Source organism: Nyctibius grandis, chromosome 11, assembly GCF_013368605.1.
Source record: "Nyctibius grandis isolate bNycGra1 chromosome 11, bNycGra1.pri, whole genome shotgun sequence".
NCBI lineage: Eukaryota > Metazoa > Chordata > Aves > Nyctibiiformes > Nyctibiidae > Nyctibius > Nyctibius grandis.
This window is the reverse complement of record NC_090668.1, coordinates 19,895,031-19,919,332: the sequence shown is the minus strand read 5'-3', so window position 1 is coordinate 19,919,332 and position 24,302 is coordinate 19,895,031. Positions and strand designations below refer to the sequence as shown.

The 24,302-nt window shown below is 51.6% G+C and overlaps 1 protein-coding gene across 1 annotated transcript; it reads right to left on the bottom strand.

The window, feature by feature from the left end:
- Positions 1–4,467: 4,467 nt before the first annotated feature.
- On the bottom strand, positions 4,468–24,077 carry KLHL25 (kelch like family member 25). Its single transcript, XM_068410233.1, has 3 exons — positions 23,999–24,077; positions 11,116–12,945; positions 4,468–6,060 (listed from the first exon to the last, which is right to left on the bottom strand). Exon 2 carries the CDS (start codon positions 12,926–12,928, stop codon positions 11,159–11,161), a length of 1,770 nt encoding a protein of 589 aa, XP_068266334.1. The 5' UTR covers positions 12,929–12,945; positions 23,999–24,077; the 3' UTR covers positions 4,468–6,060; positions 11,116–11,158.
- Between the last annotated feature and the right edge of the window lie 225 nt (positions 24,078–24,302).

The window sequence follows — 24,302 nt, the reverse complement described above, 5'->3', positions numbered from 1 at the left end:
ATCTGTCTAGGCAGAAGAGGATGCCGAAAGTACAGAGCCGAAGCGGAGCTTGCTCACAGCACAGCGAGGAGCCGGCACAGAGGGCCGCGATGGCTGGAGTTTCTGCACTGTCCTTTTCTTTTACCTGTAAAAGCGATCACAGCTGTCCCCGTACTGCTAGTCCTGCATGGCACTTGAGCATCCTCTCCCCAGGCAGAAGTGCTGTAAACAGCACCCTTCGCTCATGGCTGGAGGACACCCTGGCACCCCAGGCAGGCGGTCCCCAGCAGGACGGGGCCGAGGTTTGTTTCCTACTCCCTGATGGGGCAGGGCTGAGCCCTGGGAGGGTCCCGGGGGGCTTGTTTAAGTCCCTTTGCTCCCTCCTTTCTTTATGATCCCGTCCCTTGCACAGATGTAGTTCAGCAGGCCGTTCCCGACGCCCCCTGACCTCTTGCCGCAGCCTGGCGTCTCTCCCTTCAGCTCTCGGCGTCTCCAGACGCTCTTTCTTTCCCTTTTCCTTTCACCAAAGAGCTGCGTCTCACCGGCCGCATCTTTCCAGTGAGCCTAATTAGACAGGAGCCTAATTAGAGCCGAGCAGGAGCAGTGAGTCATTAGCAGAGCCCTGTGGGAAGCCCCAGAGCAGCTGGAAGCCCGGTGGGGTGGCAGCATGGGCAGAGGAGGGAGCGGGGAGGCAGCGGGCGCTCGGCTGGGTGCAGAGAAGCAGCCGTGGGAGGGCGGCAGCCCCTGTTTGCGTGGGCATGTGTAATTCCTCCAGACAGTGACCCAGAAATGGAGTGATGGGTGTTACCCGCCTCCCTGCACCTCACAGAGAGCCAAGCGCCAACACGCTGCGGGCCCCGGTGCTGCTGGGCTCGCGTCAGGGCAGGGGACGTCTGTCTGTCCTACCCAGCCAGGGAAGTTAGGAACCAAAAGAGCTTTTTCTGGTGGCCATTAAGCTTTTTTTTCTCCTTGTTTTGTTTCTACTCATGCCTTTTAATGCACGGCTATCCCCCACGATGGAGCACGGAGCCAGCGTCCTGGGGACTGGCTGCTGGTGGGTGTAGGGAGAAGGGTCCCTGCTGGGGTGGGAAAAGAGATTAACGGGAGCATCAAGGTTAGCTGTGATGCCGGGACTGAGAGATGGGGCTTTCTGTTGGTGATTAAATCAAGTTGTGGCTGAAGTGCCAGCAGCTTTTTAATGGCACAAGTTGTGCCATCGTGGTATGGTCCTGGATCATTCCTCCAGCCTCAGCTGGGAAGGAAGGGCTTCCCAGGAGAGCCAGAACTGAAAAATACACAACTTATTTGATTCCTCAGCTCCATGGTCCCAGAGGGATGTCAGGAGGAAAGAAAGGATACGTTGGATTACCCGGATCAGTCCTCTTGAACCCTTCCACCATCTTCATTTGCGGGGGGGGAGGCACAAAAATACAGAGGGGTCCTTGTGCACGATGTCTGTGAGACACAGCTGTCAGTGGTGCAGCATGGAGAGGGAAGTGAGATGTCCGGGCGCTGTCAGTGTGAAAGCCAGGCTTTCTTCCACCTAATTGGATTTGTTATTCATCTGAGAAACGCTGAATGGCTTGGGTGGGCTCCGAGCTAGCGATTTCAGTGAGGGAGTCAGGACGACGCGGTAAAGTAGGTCACACTGCTGCAAACAGGGCTGATGGTTTTGCACAACAGTCTATGATGTTAAATAAGGAGGTGGTGAAATGGAAAGAAAAGAGAGCTTGTAAGGAGAAAGAAAAAAAAAATGAGCTCAGCCTCTGCTATTCACTCCTAGCAGGAATCCCTGCCGCAGGCTCCCATCTTGGCCCCCCCACCACCACCGTGCTGCTGCCTGTACTCAAAGGGCACCGGGCTCCTGCTCTGCACTGGAGCAAGAGGGATTTGGCCCTGTTTAAATTTCCAGTTGGTTGTGATGAGCTGGGGGCAATGGTTTCTCCTGCTCTTGGAAGCTTAACTTCATTTGTGAGCAGCGTTTCCCAGGGTGTCAGTTTGTGAGCCTGGACCCTCTACAGAGACTAAACCATGATGAGTTTATCCCAAGGGAGAGGGTGCGTGGGGAATGGGAAAACAATTTGACATGGGACATATTGCAGGGAGGATGTGCAATGCTGGGGCATTAATTACCATGCAGGAGAATGTGACAAGCCAAGGACACGAGGCTTCCATGCTCTGTATAGCCATGGATGAATTGGAAAGCATGTTGGATGGCTGGAAAAAAACACTTCTCCACTCCAATTATGTGTCTAAAGTGCCAGAGCCAGCCTCTAGACGGATGTGGGGCTTCCTCAGACACCGGAGGTATTAAATCACCAGCTACACTGCTTTTAATTGACTCTTGTGACAAAGGGAGAGCGAGCTCAGCTGAGAATTCCCTGTAGGGCTTCACCACACAACAGTATTAGTTCAAGGGCAGCTGGGGTCAGGCTGGGAAAATGCATGTTTAAAAACCAACAAGACGCTATGAGTTTCATTTAAATAAGACACAGGAGTAACAGCCTTTTGCATCTGGGGAGGTTTAGCATGGTCAGTCCCTGGGGATGGAGTTCCTGAGACCTGGGTCTGGTGGAGGTCTGGTCCCACTGTCTGCCCAGTCCCATCTCCGACCATCTCTCTCTGCCTTCTCCTCCCAAATGCTTTTTGGAGGGCGAGGAGCACTTCTTTACAGAGCTGGGGAACCGTGGTGGAGAGAGCCCATGGGCAAGCTCCAGACTGGCCCAGAGGATGGACTGAAAGAAGTTGTGTCCTGTCCAAGCTCTCCTGTGGGTCTGGGCCCCTGCAAAACAAGGCAGGAGGTGTGGGACAAGCCACCCTTTGATGGCCTGGGTCTGCTGGCAGCAGTTTGCTGCCATGCCTGGATCTGAGCAAGGGCCGGATCCTTGCAAGACCCTGCACCTCTGGGGGATCTCCTTGCCGGGCTCCTCTCCATCTCCTGGGGAAGATGTCTGAGCTCCCAACACCCTACAGCAAGGGCTGGCTGTAGCATGTGGGCACATTTCCCAGGAGCCTGGGAACACGCAACCTCTGTAATGCCACCAGACGAGTATCTTTCCCAAGCGCTTGCTCCCAGACAAAGCTGAGCTTGACCTGCTGAGGTGGCAAAAAAGCTCCTTTAAAAAAGCAAACCAAATCACGTTTCCATTTCTCCCCCTGTACCTCCAGCTAAAACGCAGCCCTGCTCGGGCTGTAGCTTTATTCTGAGCGTTACATCCGTTTCCATCTCCCACTCCCCTTTTACTTCGTTGCTGCTAACCAAGAAACCTTTGTATTTTGCATCGCATTTAATTCCATAGCAACAGGTCGCTGCTGTCACAGCAGCTGGTGATTGCTTTTGAATTGTCTTTCAGGCAAGCTCCAGAATAAATACAAAAGAGCAGGTCTTTGCATGGCTCATGTCAAAGCTGGCCAGTCGCAAAGCCTCCCGAGCTGGTATTTAAAGTCCCAGAGTCCCATATAAAACCTGAATCAACAAAACTGAAAGGGATTTCATTCACACACTCCCTCTCTTTTTCCCCTCTCCTGCTCATCAAACAGTAATTTCTACCCTGAATTGGTTTCCCAAAAAGCTATTTAATGAGCTATTTCTATGGAGCCTTACACTCAATATCTGCCCAGCTCACGTCAGCTAATGCCGCTGCCCACCCAGCTCCCGTGGGCAAGGAGACACATCCCGTCTCCTGTACAGCTCAGGAATTCAGGCTCCAAACCCTTTGAGACCACACAAAACACCTGTAGGAAGTTTTGCTTTCTAAGCCCACCGGCCCCTGCCAGTAAGGAAGGCAAATATGAATTTGCAAGGTTGTCGTGTTTTGCCTGGTTCCTATCAGCTGCTCTGAGTGATGCTCTTGTGCTCCCAGTCCTGGGCAAAGCTGGGGCTGCTGGTCTCATAGTGGGGGAGAGCCCAGAGCAGTGCTGGATCAGATCCCTGCTCCTCTGGGATAGGGAGAGACGTGCACGGAGGAGTAGCGTGAAGAGGAGCCCCAGCTGGAAAGCCCATCTCGCCTGTCAGTGGGCCCCTTTCTTGGGAGCTGCAGCAGCCAAGAGAAGGCAAATAACGAAAACAGAAGTATAAATTCTTCTAGTATTCCTTAGAAATTACTGGCTTTCTCTGCAGGAGTACGGCTGTGTCTGGGTTGGGCCCCCTCGACCTATTTGGCAGATATTAGCGTTACAGACACGCAAGTTCTCCTGAAATCATGGCACGGTCAAGCTGAGTGGACGCAGCCATGGAGAAGGAGACTGATGGCCTCGGGACGTGAGAAGCCTTGGACTTCATTCCCAGATCTACCACTAACCTTGGACAAGACACTTGACATTGTGCCTCAGTTTCCCAAGTGCTGAAGCAATAATAATTACAGCTGGGCTGGTTGTTTGTGAACCGCCCCACCAAGTGCGAACCCTGTTATTATTCCTCAGCCCTGTTATTAGACCTAAATCCAACTTGCTTAAGAATGAAGCCTCCTGTGAAAAACACACAAACGGTTTCCCAGATCATCATTTTTATTAAAGTTTGCAGGCAGCTGCAGGAAGAAAAAAAACAAACAAAAAACAACAAACCCTAGACAATGTAAATAAACGTCATTCAGAGCATCGCAGACCGGCTGTGCACAAAGTGTGCTCTTCCCGGCAGCAACAGGCACCCGCTGCTCCAAAAAGACCTTTGTTGTTTGAAGCCATGTCAAGGCTTTTCATCGCATTGCATCATTCAGCTGGCCAGGCTACAGCTTAACCTAATCCAGGGGCGAAAGGCAAGGCCAGAGCATCTGCAGGACCAGATCTGCTGCGGAGGGAAGCGGGATACTGGGGCAGTGCAGCACCAGCCTTTGGCGGAGGCCAGCCCTGCAAGAGGCCGGCCAGGCGCTTCATTCCTGTATAGACAGCCAAAATCCATGTGCCTTCCTCCTCGTGAATGAGGAGCGACTCAGGCTGACGGCTCTTGCATGGATAAACCCGAATACAGTCGGCAGCCAGCATGCATGGATAACCTGGGGCAGCTACAGCCCAACCGCTGGTGAGCAACACGCAGCCAAAAATGCTCACACCTCTCCCAGGTGAAGCCCGGATGCGTGGCACAGCGGGAAGGAGGGGATCCCTCCCCAGCCTGCCCTGCCAGCCCTGCGATGCTCCCCTAATTCGCTCGTTTTCCCTCCGAGGCCTTGCTAGACGCGCGAGCTTTGCCCCGCTGCACCTCTGCTCCTGCTCGTTTGCTAATTATGCCCTCACCCACGCGCTGCTCGGTGAGCGTGGCGGGGAATCGCAGAAGGCCGGCTCTGAGCAGGCGGTGGGGTTTATCTGGTGCATATCTCGGCAGCGGTGCCGGTGCCTTGGCACGCTAACAGAGCCGCCGAGCTCTTCCCAGCAGCTGCGCGCGGGGAGCTGCCTGGCCTCTCACCAAATCGCAACCGGCTGCGGCGAGGAAAGGGGAAAAAAAGGCCCAAAGTGCAAAACAAAAGGCACCTGCCCTGTTTCGCCACGGTACCCGGTGCTGTTGGCAGCCGCCCCGAGCTCCCACACTTTAATGTTTCGGCAGCCACTGCCTCCGCAGAGCGGCCAGAGGCTGGGGAGAGCCAGGTGCTCTCTGCTGGGCTGCCCCATCCCCTTTATGCCTTTAAAAAAACACTTCCAAGTCACCCAAACAGCAGCCATTGCCAATGGCAAGCTCACTGCCTTTAAAAAAAAATATTAATATCTCTTAACCCCCCCAACCAAGTAACAAAAAGCACCTAACGGCCCCCCCACGCCGTGCTCGCCGAGGGATGCGGCCTGGTGCACACCCGCCATCTCCCCGGGCCTGTTGGGCCACCGGCACCCACGAGCCATCCCCGCACCCCCACACCCAGCCCCAGCCTGGCAGCCAGCGCTCCCGGCTCCTCGCCATCCCTGCGTGGTGGCCAGTGGTGGGGCTGGGTGGCCCTTCGTGCTCCCCGTGGCACGGTGCCGGCTGTGCCACCTGCTCCTGGTGCCGGGAAGGGATGCGAAAGGCTCCTCAGAGTCCTGTGCGGGAGGACGGGAGGGGACTCGGTCGCTGTGTGGGCTCCGGCAGTGAGACAGGGGACATGGACGTGACTCTGGCACCTGGGGAGGGAAAGAGAAAGCGCATGAGCAGGCGTGATGCTTGGCTCGGCCCGTGCAGGGGAGGGCACAGCCAGCACGGTGCACCCAAAAAGTGGTTGCTATTGGGGTAACCCCCACCCCGAATCCCAGAGACGGGTGGAGGTGGAAAGCAGCTGGTTTGTTTGGGGTTTGGGGTGTGCTTTGCTTTCGCAGGAGAGGGGAGAGAGTGGGCGTTCAGCTGGGGAGGGCTCAGAGCATGGGGGGGGCCGGGCAGAGCCAGCCAGGAAACGTCTGTGGGCATGACAAGGGAATGAAAAGTTGAGGGAAATGGAGTTTCAGCTTTTTTCTTTTAGAGCAGGGAGGAGGGCCTAAGAACTGGAACAGACAAAACAAAAAGACCCTTTTTTCTCTTTTTTCCACCGGTTCCTCCAAAATCATCCATATGACTGATGTCTCCAAGGGCTTGATTAACCCAGGCTGGGGCCGAGCTCAGACTACACGTTTCCATCTGCCCAGGGTTAGGAAAAGCCTGATTTTGATCGACTTTTTCCTCCCCAGGCCAGCCACTCCCTTCCAACACTGCCTGATAAACTGGCTTCAGAGACAACCAGCCGCTCAGAAAGAGCAGCAGCGGCAAAAAATCTGCAGTCCCTGTTTATCCGGCCTCGCCATTATGCACATGCAAATGGGTTTCCCCAGGAGCCACGGAGAGAAACCAGCTGTGACTTTGTTCTGGCAATACTAGCGAGGCTGTAACAGGTTGCAAACAACCAACCAACCCAGCAGAATGGATGTGAGCTGTGGTGTTCAGGAGCTGGGGGATTATCCTGAGGATTTTTTAGGCTGCTGTTTGCAGGCACCCGGGGCTTTAGCACGCGAAGATGTCTGGCTGCGAGCAGGGCTCTTTGGACGGGGCCAGGAGTGATGCACCGCAACAAAACCCTGCAGCTTCTTGCAAGGTAAAAGCTGACTCCACGTGCAAGGGAAGCCAAACCAGGCAGCAGTAAAACCGTCTTTGCAAAAGGCTTGTTATCTAAGCTGTAATTAAATAACCAGGAAAAGTCACTGAACAGATCCAACGTTTAATGCCATCGTGGTATCAGAACACAGTTCTGGGCCTGGCACACTGCCTAAATCCTTGCAGGAGCTTTGGGGCCAAAGTTCAGCTTTTAGGTGCCAGAGCTGCCTCAAAACCTGCAGCCTCAGCTGCTCAGCACCCACCCAATGGCTGGTACCACCTTGCAGCCTTCACAGGAGCCAAACCCACCAAAGGCCTCTGGTGGGAACCACAAAACGGGCTCTGAGCTTTCGGATGAGCCCCAGGAATAACTGCCTGAGCAGTGCCCGGCCACCAGTCTCCACTTCTTACAGCCCAGATGGTGAGGAGGGTCTTGCAGGAGCTGAAAGGCGTCGGGAGGGGAACCCCTGGCTCCTAGCTGCTACGTCCCTGCTTGTTTTGAGATGGGAGCTCTGACATCTCCACCCCAGGGGAGCAGTTGTGGCTCAGGAGCCAGCACAGAGGGATGCAGCATCTTCCCTCTCCATCTCATCCTCCCTGGCTGGAACATGCAACCTGTGAGCAGCTCCCTCTTCCCTGGTGACCATCCTAACCTCCAGCTGAAGGCTCCTCGCTCTGGCCCAAGCCCATCTGTGACTCTGCCCCATGAAAACAAGAGCATCACACAAGACATGGTTTGGAGCAGCCACTTTTAATTTGGAGACAGGCAGCTTGGAGAACCTGTTCCCGGTGCTGCCTAAAGTCACCTCCTGGGAGGTACAGAGTTGTCCCCATCAATTGTCACTGCACAGGACTGCAACAGACCACACAGCATCATCCCCTGAGCTCCTGGCTGGACTTTGCTTCTGTTTATAAACACAGAGTCTTTATTAGCCAAATGCTCAGTATTTTATCTCCCTTTTGTAACGATTCGCCTCCTCATGGCTCCACCACCACGGGTGGGAGGAGACCAGGCTTTCACGTTTCATATTGCTAATCATGTTTTATCCCTGGAATTAACTGCTGGCAATAAGCACTAAATTAATGTCACACGGTGTCTTTGGCAGGGGCACTGGGACCTCTGCTGAAAGGTGCCCCGGCTCCAGCTGGGAAGGGTGAAGGCCATGCCCTCGAGGAAACGTTTCCAGCTGATCAGTTTTATGCTTTAAACGAAAAGCAGGCTTGGCGTTTTATGATCAACTTTTTTCAAGGACATATTATTTGGGTTTCAGGGGTGGTATGAATGCAACCTCACCAATTTATAGGTGAGAAGGTTGTTTTTTTCATGAGTACAAAGTACTATTTCCTATTGTGTGATTGCCCAGGCCTTTCTCCACCCACCCAGCTTGCTCTGCTCTGAGGGCACCTTGGATGGTCCCTCCTGAGCCTTCTCCAACTGAGGGGGGTTCCCATAGGATTAGCATTCCCAAAGCACACCAGCACCTGGGCACATGCTGTCCAACCTGCCTTCTGGATGCCCCTTCTTGAAGAAGGATTCCCACAGGGACCAAAATGGGTGTTGCAGCAGAGACCTCACAGGGTGGGAGCTGCAAGCCCGAAGATCCCTCAGCCAGACCCACTGTAGGACAACATAGTAGTCGCAGGACACTATAGCCAGTTACCCCAGTTTCTGAGCCCAGTTTTGGCACAGGTGCAGCCAGGACAGCCAAGGCAAGCGTGTGGGACATGGCTGGTGCGACGTGGACTACGCATTGGGATCTGGCCTTCGCTCACCCGTCTTGGTGCTTTATTTAAGGAGCTGTCACAGTGGCTGAGGCCATAACAATAACTTAGAGGGGTTTGTAAAAAAAATAGTCTCTAGAAAAATGAAGTGAAGAGACTTTCTGTCTGGCAAGAACTCACGTATATTTTAAACACTTCTTTTAACTGAAGAGTGGAATTGAAGCCAAAAAAGCACATGAAACCCTCACACAGTGACTTTTCACCAGTTTTATTTGCAGGTTGGCATATTACAGTTCCTAGTTTTCTTGTGCTTGTGCCAGACTCCAGATTACAGGGGGAAAAAAATATCTATATAACCCCCACAAAGCTGTTTATTAGGTCTGAACAACCCACTATAGGGGACAAAGGCAGGAGAGGAAAATAACGTCTCTGTGTCTTTGGAGACTGCTTTTTATTCGGTGGCTGAAGAATCAACTCCCACCTCAAAATATTCCCTATTTCTATTCCCAGCAGTGTGGCTGGTGTTGAGCTTTAATATTCAGATGCATCTGCTACCAGAGAAAATGAATTTTCAGCTCTAGGATGGCTCTTAAAGGGAGGCCCCATTGACCTGAGCTGAAAATGATGGAGTCCTCACACTCTTTGCTGCAATATTTAACAGTTAATTAGATTACTGAGCCACTGTGACAGATGCTAGGCAACGCCTGAGGAGGAGAATTTGGAAAGGCCATTATCTTCCAGTGCTGGGAAAGCTTTCAGACATCTCATTTTAACCCTTTCCACTCTTGCCCTGCCCTCGCTGTGGTCCAACCAGTGTTAAAACCAGGTGTTTCACAAATCAAAGGCCAGCATAATACTCTGAATGCTTTTTTTTTTCCCCCACCTGAGAAAAGCAGATGGTCACGTTGGGCAAATGCCCAGCAGAGGTGCCAGGAGCTCCTCCTCAGTTCCCAGCTGGCATCAAAAGAGGTGATCACTGGGAGATGCCAGTAATTTCACCCGCTGGGCGATTCCCAGGCGCACCGACCACACCAAGTGGGAAGCAGGGAAGTGAGAGGGTGTTAGAAGGTTTGGGCAGCATTCTTTCTTCCCTGTATTAAGTGAAGTGGATTTTGATGAGTCTATGGAAGAATTTCCCTCCCCACAGTCCCTACCTTCCAAATAAAACCATAAAGCTTGTCAATCCTGCCCCCATACGTGAGGGTTTCCCAGCTCCTTCAGCTAGCTGGGAGGTAGTCTCCAACCACCAAAGAAGGGTTGTCTGTGTTGCCAGCACGGTGAAACCTGCAGACTGAGCTAGCAGAGGTGTTACGGACTTCCTGGGAAGATGCTGCTATCCAAGTGTGGCCCATATCAATATCTGCTTTCATAATGCAAGGTGAGAAGAGTTTTTGACCTTTGCTTGCCCAGCTGCATCTCGGCACAGATTGGTGAAGACAAGCAAAGCTCTGTGGAGAGAAGCTGGTAACCAGAAGGGCAACAAAGCATCCCACTGGGGAGGAGAAAGGAGGAACCAGCAGCCCCGTCCCAGTGGCATTGCAATAGCACCTTCTCAGAGCAAGCAAGGACCAGAGCACCAGAATGAGACAGGACATCATGAGTTGCCACCAACTATCTTATTCTCACACACCCCAAAACATCGATAAACACATTCTTCTTCTGGTTACAAAACCCCTTCCCTCCCACTCAGGTCTCACACAGAAGTCTCAGAAGTTCTGATTTAACAAGCAACCGTCTGGATGTTAAATAAACACCAGGACCATCAAATGCACCGTGGCTTCTAAGCTTCTGCTACCCACTGAAATGTAAATACCGAACACAAAAAGAGATCCAGGATTCGCCAGCATCCTGAGGGTCACTTGCCTACATATTCATCAGCTCCAAATAAATCACCTAGATACCCAGCAAAACTATCAAACTACTGAGACTTTTTCCAAAGCACTTGTTGCCCTAGTATCTCCCAGGACTCATATGCAAGTGCTTTTAGAAACGGTAACCCCCTCAACCACAGGGGACAGGATGTATTCTGTGGTGATAGCCATGAGAGCAGGTGTGGACACATCTGCTCTCCCATACCCACCCACACACAGAGAGATGATGCAGGCACATCCAGCTAGCTCAGAGCAGAGACAGGGGATCTGTGGCCTGCTTGCAACCACCCATGGAGATTTCTCTTCAGATACTGAGGGGACCATTTGGAAGCAAGAGAAACCTGGGAGGTAGCCAGACTTACACCATGGCAGAGCTGATTACTCTTTTCTGGCGCTGCACCCCACCTTTAAATGCAGCCTTCTCATAAGACATGAGCAACCTGGAACCCATGGCCTTAGCATGGTGTCTGGAGACGCAATTGGGGCAAGGCAGCAAGTTTCAATTTAAGAGGAGGAGACCCTTACCTTATTGACCTCCTGGATACAAGCCCCCAAGTCCTGACCCTCATCATGATGGCAAGTGCTTCCAGGTGCTGACAAAAGCTGTGGGGATGAGCGAGTAAGGCACCGTTGTGATACAGTTCCACGTGTCTGACGTAGGGTCGTAGCAGTCCAGCGTTTTGCACCTCTGAGTCCCAAAGTAACCCCCCACCACGTAGAGTTTATTCCCCGAAGCCAAAGCATGGCATGACATGCGCTTGGCTGTCATGTCTCCAATGCGCGTCCACTGGTCTGTTTCACAGTCAAAGCGGTAGGCAGATGCTGCTGTGAACTCGGTGTCTCCTCCCATGATGAAAATCTGGCTGCCCAGGACAGCGGCTGCTGTGTAGCGCCAGGGCTGTGGGCATTCAGCTTTGATCATCCACCGATTCTCAGCTGGATCATAGCACTGGACTTTGGACACCATGTCTCGGTGAATGCTGGTCCCACCAAAGACAAAAAGCTTGAGCCTGGCACTCACCACTGCAGCGTTGCTCACTCCATCTCTCAAAGGAGCCACCATTGTCCATTTGTTGGACATGGGATCGTACTTCTCTACTTGCTTCAAGGAAACGGAAGGAGATGCAGGAAAGACTCCAGCTACTGCAGTGTGTCCACCAACCACATACAGGCAGTTCTCCAATTCAGCCGAGCCATGCCCAAACCGAGCTATTAACATCGGGGCAGCTTTTGACCATTCCTCATGAACAGTGTCATACACCCATACGTCTTTTGAGACGCCGTTCTCTGAGCCCCTGCCTCCAGTGATATATACTTTGCAGCCGATGGCACAGGCACTAAACTCCTTCCGTGGACTCGGCAGGTCTGCTTTGGGGATAATTTCCTTTGCTTTGTGGTCCACTTGGTAGATCTTATCACACATGAAGGTCTGTCCGCCAAGGATTAGCAAGGTGTGCCCAGCTTTGCGAGGCCTGGCACAGGGACTGGTGACCACCCCATCATTCTGGAGGATCTTCTTCTTGCACTGAATAGCTTCATCCAAGACAAGCTTGTTCCTTTCATCCACCATGATCAAGTCCTCACAAGCCAAGGCTTCCTTGAGGCATTCAGAAGGAAGTAAGGCCAGACGAACGTTCCTCAGAAGTTCTGGGAGATAAGCCTTCCGCTCTTCCAAATCGTATTTCACCCACTGGATGACAGCCTTAAAGACCTTTTCTTCATCCTCAATTTCCAGTTCATCACTGGAGATGAGGTCCAGCAGAGTGTCCTTGGAAAGGTTGTTGAAGTCCTCACTCTTGTGAACAGTCTCAAAGTTGACCAGGCACATCCTCCAGGAGAGCTCGTAGAGCCGCCGGCACTGATGAGCATCCGAGAGCAGCATCATGCCCAGGCAGTTGGAAGGGTAGAGGTTCTTCTCCAGGAACTCAGCCGCCGCGTCTCGGACGTCATGGAACTGCAGCATGTCTCCAGCCTCCAGGAGGGACTCAGCGTTCTCCTCATTGATGATGATCCGAGAGGAATAAGCGAAGTCCAGCAGTAGCTCCAGCACCTCTGGGTGGAGGCTGTCATGGAAGTTCACCTCATCATCCAGGCTCTCCCGGAGGCCATTGCTAAACATGGCTTCAAAGTATCTGCTGGAGGCAGCCAGCACTGCCCGGTGACATGGGAACGACCTGTTTCCTGCCCAAAGGGTGACATCGGTGAACATGCAGTGCTTCCGCAGGGTGTTCAGATGGGACAAGACGCAGTCCGGGTGGGAAGCTTTGTGAAACAGCAAGATGTTCATGGAGCCGGTGCTAGTCCGGGATTTACGGTTCTCGTGGACGCTGACTGACATGATGACAGAGCTCCTGTCTGCAGAGAAACAAACAGAAAAACCATTATTCTCTTTTCCTTGCTGATATAAGGCACGGAAAACATAGGCATTTGCTATCCAACCCTGATACACCGTCAACGGACCTCAGACGTGAAGCACCAGGTGACACCCCAGTGCTCCTGCTCTGTGGGTGCTCCTGCACCCTGGCTTCCACAGCCCTGTGCCTCCTGCACCCTCACATCCTCCAAAAACTTAGGCTGAGCAGGGTGGGAAGGCAGAGCGGGGTGAAGGGGGAAATTCTGTGCTTTTTGGTTTCAGCAATGGAGCAACAAAGTGAAGCAATCAAAACCCAAACTTGATGGTAAATTGTCTCAACAGCCCCTAGAGGGTATTGGCAAACCGCAGAAGTTATTTTTCCTTAGAAAACAGCATTGAGAGAGCAGTCTATCCAGGATAAAGGGCATCAGTCTGTTCTTGGCTCAGCAGAAATCAAGTTTGGCTTCTGATTTTCATGAAGATTATTGCAGGCTGAGGAAAGGCAATTGTTATGGGGTTTATTTATGGAATAGTTAGCTACCAGCACAAGCCAAAAGTTTTGAACAAATTTTACCAAAACCTTTCATTGTAGTTTTTGTTGCTAAAACTCACCAGACACTTCATGTGACTTAAACATTTTGCAGGACAGATTCACATCAGAGAACAAGACCAGAGAGACAGCTAAATTATGCTTTTTAACAGACAGGCAGAAGCAAACACAAGGCTTTTATTAGCTACTATTTCATTTAAGTGCTACCCGATACCTATCCTCGCCTGTAGAAGAAAAACCCTTTGGACCAATCAAGTTAATACTATTTAGATGATAAAATCCAACTCATTTACTACAAAATATTTTAGCCAGCTCTATTTTGTCCTCCATGTAACCAAAGCAGACAGATACGCAAACAGTCCTCTTACAGCAGAAGGTCAGTACTGAAGCTGGTAGCATGACTGTCCTGAGGTTTGAAAAATGAGCTCCAAAAAAAAAGAAAAACAGGGTCAGCCTGTTATGCCTCTGCTACAGGCCCGCATGACAGCAGACACAGCAAAGCCATCGCGGGCACTACGCTAAATGACATTGATTTTTCAGTAAAAGAGGCTCTCCCTGGCTACCAGTGGAGTTTGCAGGCAGGCAGCCCACCAAATGGGCTAAAGATGGGAGCAAGTCACAGAGCTCAGGGAGGGGCTGAACTGTCCCAGGAGTGTTTCAGCACTTAGGGCAGGGAGGACCCTGCTGGGATGCACAGGAGCATCAGGGTCTGCCGCCTTCAGCCCAGCTTCCCTGCCGACACAAGGCAGGGGAAGGAACGAGGAATGGCTACAACCTGGGGAGAGTGGGCCTAAATCACAGGAAAATGGGGTTGCTTGAGAAACACTATCCGGCTCTGCTACATCTTCTCTCCCCCCCAACACTATTTTTCTATCCCTCTTCTATACCATCTTCCCCAAAACACCACAGTTTGGCTTTGCAGGCTGGAGACACCAGGGCTGAAATCCCACAGCATCCCGCTACAGCCACCTTCTTGTTTAGAAATCAGTAATTAGCCACACAGATACAGCTGGGGAAGGGGTTTTGGTTGGGCTCTTTTGGTTGTTTGGTTGGTTTTTTAACTTGCTCTTCACAGCCCGAGGTGTCTCAAGGGTCTTTCTCACCAGCAAGCACAAGGTCTACACATCAGCCCTGACCTCTCCAGCGAGGCTGAGCTCACCACCGTCACCGCAGCCCAGCACTCAGGGTCGCAGCCCTGACCTGGCAGAGACCTGGAGCCACACAGCCCTCTCCCACGCTCCACAGGTGGATGACCTCAGGCGGAGGCAGACGGCCAGATAAGCTGCCTGACGCACGCTCTGCTCACACGCTTCCTACCCTCCACTTCTCCAGCGCCTCCAGAAAACTCCAAATTCAACAAATGGGTGTGGGCACGTCCCTCCTTCCCCATCCCCTGCCATGAATTACTGAGGTTTGTGTTCCCAGGGCCTCGCTCATTCCTCAGGGCTGTGTTGCAGTCCAGGGAATAGGTCCCTCAGTGCTTCTTCATGAAGAAACAACAGCTTGCCCCAGCAGCCACAACTCCTACTTGGCCTCCAAGCTGGGCAGCAGCATTGCCGAGGGTGTTCGGATTGGACACGTGCATGCTCCTCGCCAAAATCCCTGCAGCCGAGGACTGAGGCCACCAAGCTCATTTCGCACATGATCAGAGGCTGCGTGGAATCAAGGCTCCAAAACAGGAAGGAAAACACCATTACGGAGCAGCACTTTGAGGTGCATCTGAGGGAAATGGTTTCCAACATCTACACCCACCGCAAGGACAACACTAATTTAAGAGCTTATATGGATTCCCATGTCAAAGCTCTGTAACACCAAAGCAAGGAATACAAATGAAACATTTATGAGGCTGCTAAAAGCTATTGATTTAGGTTCCTATTCCTATAACCTCAGAAACCACCCTGCCATCGCTACTGCTTTATTTGCTCACAGCTCAGGTCAGCTATTCAATATTAACCTTTGATTTGCTTATGCACAAAAAATTAAGCAATTCCTATAGGACAGCTACAGAAACAAACAAAAAGATTGCAGGAAAGCAGCATCATTTTTTCTTGCACTAAGTTAGAAAAGCCACTGATCAGAATGGAAGGAGCAGGTCATTCAGAAATGAAGAATGTCTATATAAAAGCTGCAGCAGAGCCACTTTATGTATATATACAGACACATATATGTACACACACACACACACACACACACATATATATATATATAAAAAAAATCTCAGGCTTCTAACATCAAACATCTTGCCCAGGGCACTGGGTAACCAAATAATATTTCTATCCAAAGGGTATTGAACAGCATCCAGGGAATAAATTGGCAGGTTCCAGTCCTGTCCCCATTAGCACTGCTCTCCATATCACCTTGTCCCACTACAGGCACCAGCTGATCCCCAGTATAGCTGCAAGCCTGAAAGCTAAAGAGGCCACAGCCCCTCTACTTGGCCTCTCCTGGAGCCGGGTTATGACACTGGATGTCACCGGTCACAGATCAGCAGGGCTAGACTGCCCATTAAACTGACACTAAAGCAGACTCTGAACTCCCGTGTGCAGCCATCTCACCAGCAAGGCTTGCTTGTGGTTTTCAGCAACTTCCAAACAGCTTGTTTTGAGGGCTTCTTGAATCCTACCATAGCTGGGCACAAGGAGAAAAGTGGCAGGTACTAATTCTTCCCCTCGCAAACACACCCCCACCACATCTCTCAGTCTGCCAGGGAACTTGGCATCATCTCACCCGTATCAGATGAACAGAAACTGCAGGCAGCAGCTATCTCATCTGATGGGTTTCTTCCAAAATCTAGAAGCCTTATAAACCTCAGCTTGTAACTAAAAGGATCTTCTACACTTTTCATGACTTACACAAATGTATGCTTCAATTTAAGCAACGTTTAACTGCAGCGATGAACAGGCTGGACCCATGACATGTGCTCTTATAGGCACTTCTCAGAAGCAGATACATGCAGAGCACAATGTGGCCCCTAACACATTCCTCGCTTTCCTTACCCAGCTCCTGAGCTGAAGAGAAAAACCAGAACTACACAGAATGAGGAACATTTTACACAAAGAAACCTGTCAGTGGCTCCTGCCAAGTTTCCACCTGCTCTGTGAGAGCTCAGGGGGTTATCAGAGCTCCCAGCTGCATCTGCCATCGCGCAGGAAGCTATCACCAGAGCAGACGCGTCAACGCAACAGCAGAAGGCATGACCTGAACAAACTGGGTCTTGGATTTCTCCACGCTGCATTCATTTTTTTCCTTTGAAAGGTAGTTATTGAAAAAATAAATATCTACTGCACAGCCTTTTAGAAGGATCTTACTGCACGCAGAGGCAGACGATAACCCTTCCTCCATATGGATGAGGGCAGAGGGGCATCAGCTTTTTGACAGCTATCCAGTGCTGTCTGCTGGCTATAGTATTCCCTTGGCTGTCTGCAGCCTTTGTACAGCAGGTATACGAAAGACAGGTTTTTTTCCAGCATAGCAGGATAAGGGTGCTTTGGAAGTCCTTCCACTCACCCACACAGGGCAGACAGCAACCCCACAGGAGGGTGGGAGTTGGCTCAGGGAGAAAAGACCCCTCGGATCTCAGCTCATGAAGAAAACACTCCAGCAGTCTCTCTGGACAGGACAAAGCTGGTAAAGAGAACAAGGGGAAAAACCAAAACCCTGGAGCTGGCCAAACTCCCCACCAGAACACAGCCACAGTTCTCCTGTCCGAGCACCTTTTGCATCCTACAAGCCATGCCCCAGGAGAAGGCTGTCCTTCCCAGGCTGGTGCGTCACCATGTTGGAGCCCTGCTATAGGGAGCTGGCATGGGTCATTTAGGAGAACCTCAGGAATCCCTCTATTACCTCTTGCAAAGCCCAAGCAACACTTAGAAATTCAGTACTTCAAAGCCATATCAGCCTCTGGTCTCCAATCACAAAAGAAATGCATAAGAGAGGACAGCTCAGAAGGACTATTGATACATGGACTGTATTTAGCTAGCCTTGGGCTTCCTCCCTCCATCTTAAACCAGCAGGTTGTCCACAAATCTCCAATTTCATTTACCATCTGCAATTGCATCTGGAATTGCCAGCTGAGATGCTTCTTCCTTTCAGGAGGACAATATTTGAGAGTGAGTAAGATGTTTCCCAGTGAGACTTCAGGGGATCAAGAATAATTTCTGCTTAGAAGGGCAAAATGACAGGATTTATAAGTGTTCTCCCAAGACTGCAAAGGTTGGCTAAACACCAACAAAGAACTCAAATTCCATGAACCGAAGCTGGCACTTTCTGTTTGCCAATCAGACTTTCAGAGAAGCAGCAAGCAGAACACGTTTCTTTTTGCCCCACTCAACCATGAACTACTTAAAGCTGTAAATAAGTAAATAAATAAGCAGTAAGGTTCCCTGCTGGCTCGGCTCAGAAGACCTGGAAGAAGCTGCTCACGCTGCAGAGGAGGCTGGAGAGCAGCAGCCTCCTCACTGCAGGACTCCACTTCTTCCCAGAGCTGTGATTTACACAATGGCTGGTGTGTGCTCGGGGCTTTCAGTAGCATTTAAATGCTAACTGTGGGCATTCCTACTCAGTCAGCAACACGGGCTCTCCACGTATGGATGACACTATGACCTATATAGCTGCTCCTTCCAAACCAGAGCAGACTCACCTCGAGCGGCCAGCAATGGCTGCTTTCGCAGAGAGGCAGGTGTAAGATTCGGTTTTTTTTCCTGTCTGATTTCACAATATCAGCCCTTTGGGGTGAAATACCATCTTGAATTCAGCCAAAGTTCAACTCCTCCCTGGAGGTGGTGGGATAAATTCTCTACCCGTTAGTAATGTGCCTGCTCCCTCGTCCCAAATATCTGTACCTTTCCAATGCCTCCATGGACTCCATCACCTGATGCTTAGGCCAGCAACACCATCCCAGGACAAAATTACTGGTATAGAACCAATTTCCCCCTTTTGACTGTACAAACTAGAAACCTGAAGTCACCTACTGTGTTGTCTTCACAGGAAAGAGCTCCTTGCAAATCTGCTTCAGAGAAAGAGCAGTGTGTCAACACACCGTCAAACACAGAACCCAGATATAGCTGCGTTTGAGATGCAATTTCCTGGCATTGGAGACCGTCAAAACATTTGAGAGAGGGACCTATTACATGCAGGCATTCACATACTCACGGACACAGCCTGAGCTTCAAAAGCAGAAAAAGGAAAAGATGGTGGTGGAGGGAGGCAGAAAACAAGAAAGGGGAAAGAACAAATGTAAAGATGTTTTCAAATTATTTTCATGTCCCTGCATAACACAGTGGACTACCAGGCATACAGCTTGGAGCTGCCTGAAATGCTCGATACTAATAATGCCCTTCTGTAAAGAGTGCTTGAGATGAAAGGAATTAAAATAGCACCTGGCACTTAGTGCAGCACTGCACTTGGTGAGCGCGGAGCCTGGGCTGCTGCCAGGTGGGCAGCGAAGGACCTTCACGGCATCATCTCCCAGGCATGCTCTCTGCTCTGTCCGCACTCCTGCATGCCTGGATGCAGACTTTGCTCTCTAACAGATCGGGTTCATCTCCAGCAATTCCGGTTAATTTAGTGGTTTGCCCATGTCAGCCAAATTTGTTCTTGTTTTCTTCAGGATGATTAACGCAGCAAAGACGCAACTGTGATTTTGCATGCTGGAATTCAGGCAACGTAACTCTGCGTTGAATCAGAGGGTATCTCTGTAACAGAGCTGGATTTGGCCTTCCTGACAAACTCTCGTTGTTTCATCATACAACAGGCAAGCAAAGGAAAGACAGCTGACTCCATCCCCCCAGCACAGAATTTCTGATCCTGCCCCAGCCTTTGAGAATGGAAAGCATCCTTATCATTTCTTCTCATTTTCTCACTTTCTAGTCTAGCCTGTACATCCTAGACAGAAAACAGAGAGACCATGTGAAAGGCTCCTTCTGTTGGCTGAGACAGAAACTGGGAGGTTTTCCAAGCCCAATTCTGTAGGCTCCAGGAGATCAGATTGTCTGGAGAAGGTCCGGGCACGTATCTGAACGTGCTTACTAAAGCAAAGCTGAACTCAGAAACTCGGTCTGTCCACCACTGCTTCATATCCCATTCTCATCAGTACCCACCATTCCTCCCTTTAAACCTGTGCTCCACTCTGAGCCCAAAGCCACCACAAGAATCTGTTATATGCCACTTACCATAGAAAACAAAAGCAGTATTGCCAAGCTGTACCAATCAGTGAGGTTCTTGTTCTATCTTGCAAAAGCACTGGTAAAAGGGGCAGCAGTGCCCCACATCTAAAAGACACGAACTAATCTGAGCCAAAGGTGACCATGTTCCAATCAAAATAAAAGTACCCATAGGAAATCTGCTTTGCATGCAATCCACGCAGTTTTGTTTGCAAATCAGGTATTGGGCTTGCTACTCTGCAACTGAGATACTCCATAAAGCTTCCCGAGCTACCTGTGAGGCAATCCAATAAAGTTCACATTCACCACTAAGCACATTGGCTTTGCAGTTCCTGGGAATACCACACCCTCCTACAACCACTATCCAAATCGGGATAAATAACGCTTTTAGCCGCGGTTCAGGCTCCAGACAATAGCTTTTCATTGCTATGCCTTAACCCCAGAGGATCTTTTCAGAGCCCGTGATTCATTTCAGAGGCTGCTGTGGGGTTTTGTCCTCCCCGCCTGCCCTCTAGCTCCACTAGTGAATAAATCCCATTCTGCCAGATCAATCACAGTCGCTTTGCAAAATGAATGTGGGGCTGCAGAGGATGCAAGTGAGTTTGCAGTCCCGTCTCCCAAATTACACTCAAAAAAGGCCCCAGAATGGAAACAATCTACTTGATCGTAGTATCTACCCCAGCCCCATCTGGAGCTTCCTTTTCAAGCAAGCCAACTTGCTAATGTGCTGCAAAGGCAAAAGGCCTTTGGTCCTTCAAATATAGAGGAGCAGAACCACAGGCCACTTCCCAGGGAGAGTTCAGAAGATGAGATGTGGTATATGTCAAATTAATGCCAGAATAACCACTGCAGCTGCTGACTCCAGAAAGCACATTCAGATCCTCCCACTCTCTCTTTGCGCACTGCGCCCAGCTCCCGGCGCTGAGGTTGGCAGAGCTGATTGCTCCGATGGCCAGGCTAACCAGAAGCCCTGCTACAGACGCTCATACCAAACAGGTCTGTCTGCCTGCTGTCAGGGCAGGATTTCAATTTTGTGCCTGGCCAGTTAACCTGGGGTTTTGTTTTGCCTTCCCCGCTCCCCTGCCAGGCGGGAGATCTTGGTGCAACTCCTAGGTTCGATTTGCAGGAGCTCATTTGCAGTTCTGGATGGCGTTCAGAGCCCTGGGCATGGGAGGCCCTGGTGCCTCCTGAACTGATTAGCCCCTGATGCTGATGAGCATGGAGGACAGTCGTTCCCAGCTAGATTGTAAAGCACTGACAGATATTGAAGGAGGCTGCAAGACAGGGCACTGCTCATTGCCCTCTGGCTCTGGACCAAAGGCACAAATGTGACACCCATCCCTGATCTTTTCATTTCAGTACTAACACAGCATCAAACCACGCACTCAGCTTGCAAGTTCTGGATCAGCGTGGGAGCATTGCAGCAGCCCAGGCTATCCTGGGCATCTGCGCACACATCGCAAGCAAACCAGAGTGATTGCCAGTGTGCTACAGTAATAAATTTTCCTCTCCACAATCTGACAGGCTATCATATAAAACTGGTAGTCTTTGCAAAGCCTAATGGTCAGCAAGCAGACAGTGGTTACGGGACATGCAACGTTCCCAGGCTCGAGCGATGGGGGGAAGACAGAGCAGCCTGTGCTGGCTGGAGCGATACTAATAGCCGCTGCGGGGATATAAAGTTGATAAGCAAAGACAGACCGATGTGATGGTGGTTAAAGGTCAGGCTGGGGGGCTTGGGGGGGCTTGTTACAGTTAAATGCTTCCTAGCCGGCATTCCTGCAGCCGCCGTTTTAACCAACACCAGCTACAGTCACTGCAATTCAATTACACTCTATAGACGACAGGAGTAAATCTACTCCTCAGTTCAAGTGCTGACACTGCTTCTTCAAACCTGCCCGTTCCACAATCCCAAGCCACTGCCGCTGCCACAGACACCCCGGGCCAGCTCTGCCTGTCCTGCTCCACCTCGGCCCAAGGCCAAGGCACTGCTCAACACCCTCTTTTGTAACACTGCCACTTCCCTCCCCATCTCGCAATGCGCTGCCCATCCTCTTCCACCTCCACAGATGGCCACATCCTGCCCTTCCTGTTTCACTCACCTACCTCATAAACATTGCCTAAAACCTCCTCTGGCTGCTAACAAGAAGGACCTGAACTCCTGCAGGCTTTGGGGAGAGGCTGCTTACCACTGTAGGGACAAAAACAGATCATAATTCACACGTACCTATGTACCATATAGATATGCACAGACTCCTTATCCCCATCCAGGACCGCGTCCAGCACTCCCTCCAGCACTGGAGAGACCATACTATATATCAGACACACGCTCATTTCCACACGTTTGGAGTACATGTCATGCAGCATCTTGTCATCTGTTCCCAAGCTGTCTGCCTTCCCTCATTCCATTTCCCTAGCTCCTTCAGTCGAACGATTTTCAACTGTCCTTATCTCCTCTCCAAAACCACATCCGAGACACCATCCTCACCGCCTGAGTTACTTGAACCTGCTCCAAGCACAGCATGGGAGGCTACCACGAGGCACGCTTCACATGCATGCTGAGGCAGAAGGACTTGAGATAACAATCCCCAAATACTTGGGAAAATTAATAAAAAAAGGATAGGACGCTTAGAGTTCCCCAGTGCTGAAGCTGCTCACAGTCTCCTGAATCCACATTAAGGTGTGACTAATTTGCTTCTGCAGCAAATTTCATGCTGGTTTTAGTCCTGAGAATCTTGTGCCCACCGCACACCTTCTCACTGCAGAGCAAACTCCCACCTATGTCTCCCCCCAGCTGCTTTACTGAATACAGCCTTATCACAGAGATAAACCAGAGCAGACAGTTTAGAGACAAAAGAGACAAAATGTGGTTTTCGATAAGATTTGATCTAAAGCAGCAAACAGGACAAATAAAACAGAGAGGCCCCAGAAAGGGTCCCATCCCACTAAGGAGTCAGAGCCCTTGAGAGATGGGCAGAGAACAGAAAGTACAGGAGAGAGACCTGGTTTACACCTACTTGGAAAGGAGACTATGACCAGGGCAGCAATCAATAACCCAGCGGAGTTAACAGCAGCAGCTGGCCACCACCTGAAACATGTGGGGTGTGTTACAAACACCTCGCGTTGCTCCTAAGGTAAGTTCAATAAAAACAAGTGTCACAGGACACAGCAAGGAGGGAGAAGACAAGGGAAGTTGTCAAAGTGTAAAGGTTATAGAGTTGTTTGTTTTTCCTGGGGCTCTGGAGCTGTCCTGGAGAGAAAGAAGTACATTTGGAGGAAGACTACAAAAGCTACGGCCCGTTGCACCCTGACCAGGGAAGTCACTCCAGCAGCTCACAAGAGAAGATGACACACGGAGACTGCCAGGAAAGGAAAACAGAAACCAGTTATGAAGCTGGGGCTCTCCATAGTATGAAACGCTCAGGCGTCTGCTTACGAAAGACTGAGGACAGAAGATTTTCCACGCACAGATTTGCTAGTTAAGTCCCCCACCCCAAACCTCTAAGTGCAAGTGGGTGGTTCAAAAAAGGAAAGGAAAAAAAAAAAAGGAAAAAAGGCAACTACCAAACCTGCTTGTAACTTTTTTATGTGCAAAGGGGCTGTACGGACAGCAGAGGGATGGAGAAGTATTCTTTCTCCTCTGTCAGCTCAGCTCAGTCATTCATACAAACCTGCACACTTCTCTAGACAGGGTCACTTGAACTGATTTCATCAGGAAGGCTATGGAAGTTGTGTCCCTTAACCCACAGTTTTGAGAGGGGGGGGGGAGAAAAAAAGCAATGCCACTTTACTTTCACATCCGAGAGATGATTAACAGCTTTTTTTTTTTTGTTTTAGAAGAGCAGAGCCCTTCACCTCCCTAAACATGTCAGTGCCTCTGAAACCTGCCTAGCAAACGATGCGCAGGCAAGCTGCCGGGGCAGCACGCTGGGTGCCCTGCTCCGGGGGATGCCCTGCTCCGGGGGCATGCCCTGCTCCGGGGGGATACCCTGCTCCCGGGGGGATACCCTGCTCCCGGGGGATGCCCCGCTCCCGGGGGGTGCCCCGCTCCCGGGGGGATGCCCTGCTCCGGAGGGGTGCCCCGCTCCCGGGGGGGTGCCCCGCTCCCGGGGGGATGCCCTGCTCCGGAGGGGTGCCCTGCTCCCGGGAGGTGCCCTGCGCCCGGGGGGTGCCCTGCTCCCGGGAGGTGCCCTGCGCCCGGGGGGTGCCCTGCTGCCGGCCCGGCAGCTCCCTGCCCTCCCCTGGCTCTGAATCCCGGCAAGAGCAGCCCCGGCCTTACCGAGAGGCGCCGCAGTCGAATCGGGAAGCGGCGCCTTCAACCCAAACCCTGGGACAAGAACTCACCGTCTCTCTCCGCGCCCGGCCGAGCCGACACCTCCGGGAGCCCCGAAGCCCGCCAGCCCCGCGGGGCGCCCGGCGGGAGGAGGAGGGCGGGCGGCGGCGGGGGGCGGCCGGGGCGGGGCGGGGCGGGGCGGCCCCCGGCCCACGCGCGGAGCGGTGCGCGGCGGCGCCCCCGCCTCCCTGGATACGGTGTAACCAGCGGGTGGAACTGCCACGCGTGGGACCCCGGGGGCGGGGCCAGCCGCCGCAGCCATTCAGGGAGCGCCGGGACCGTGACGCGCCTCACCGCCTCGCCCCCCCTGCGGAG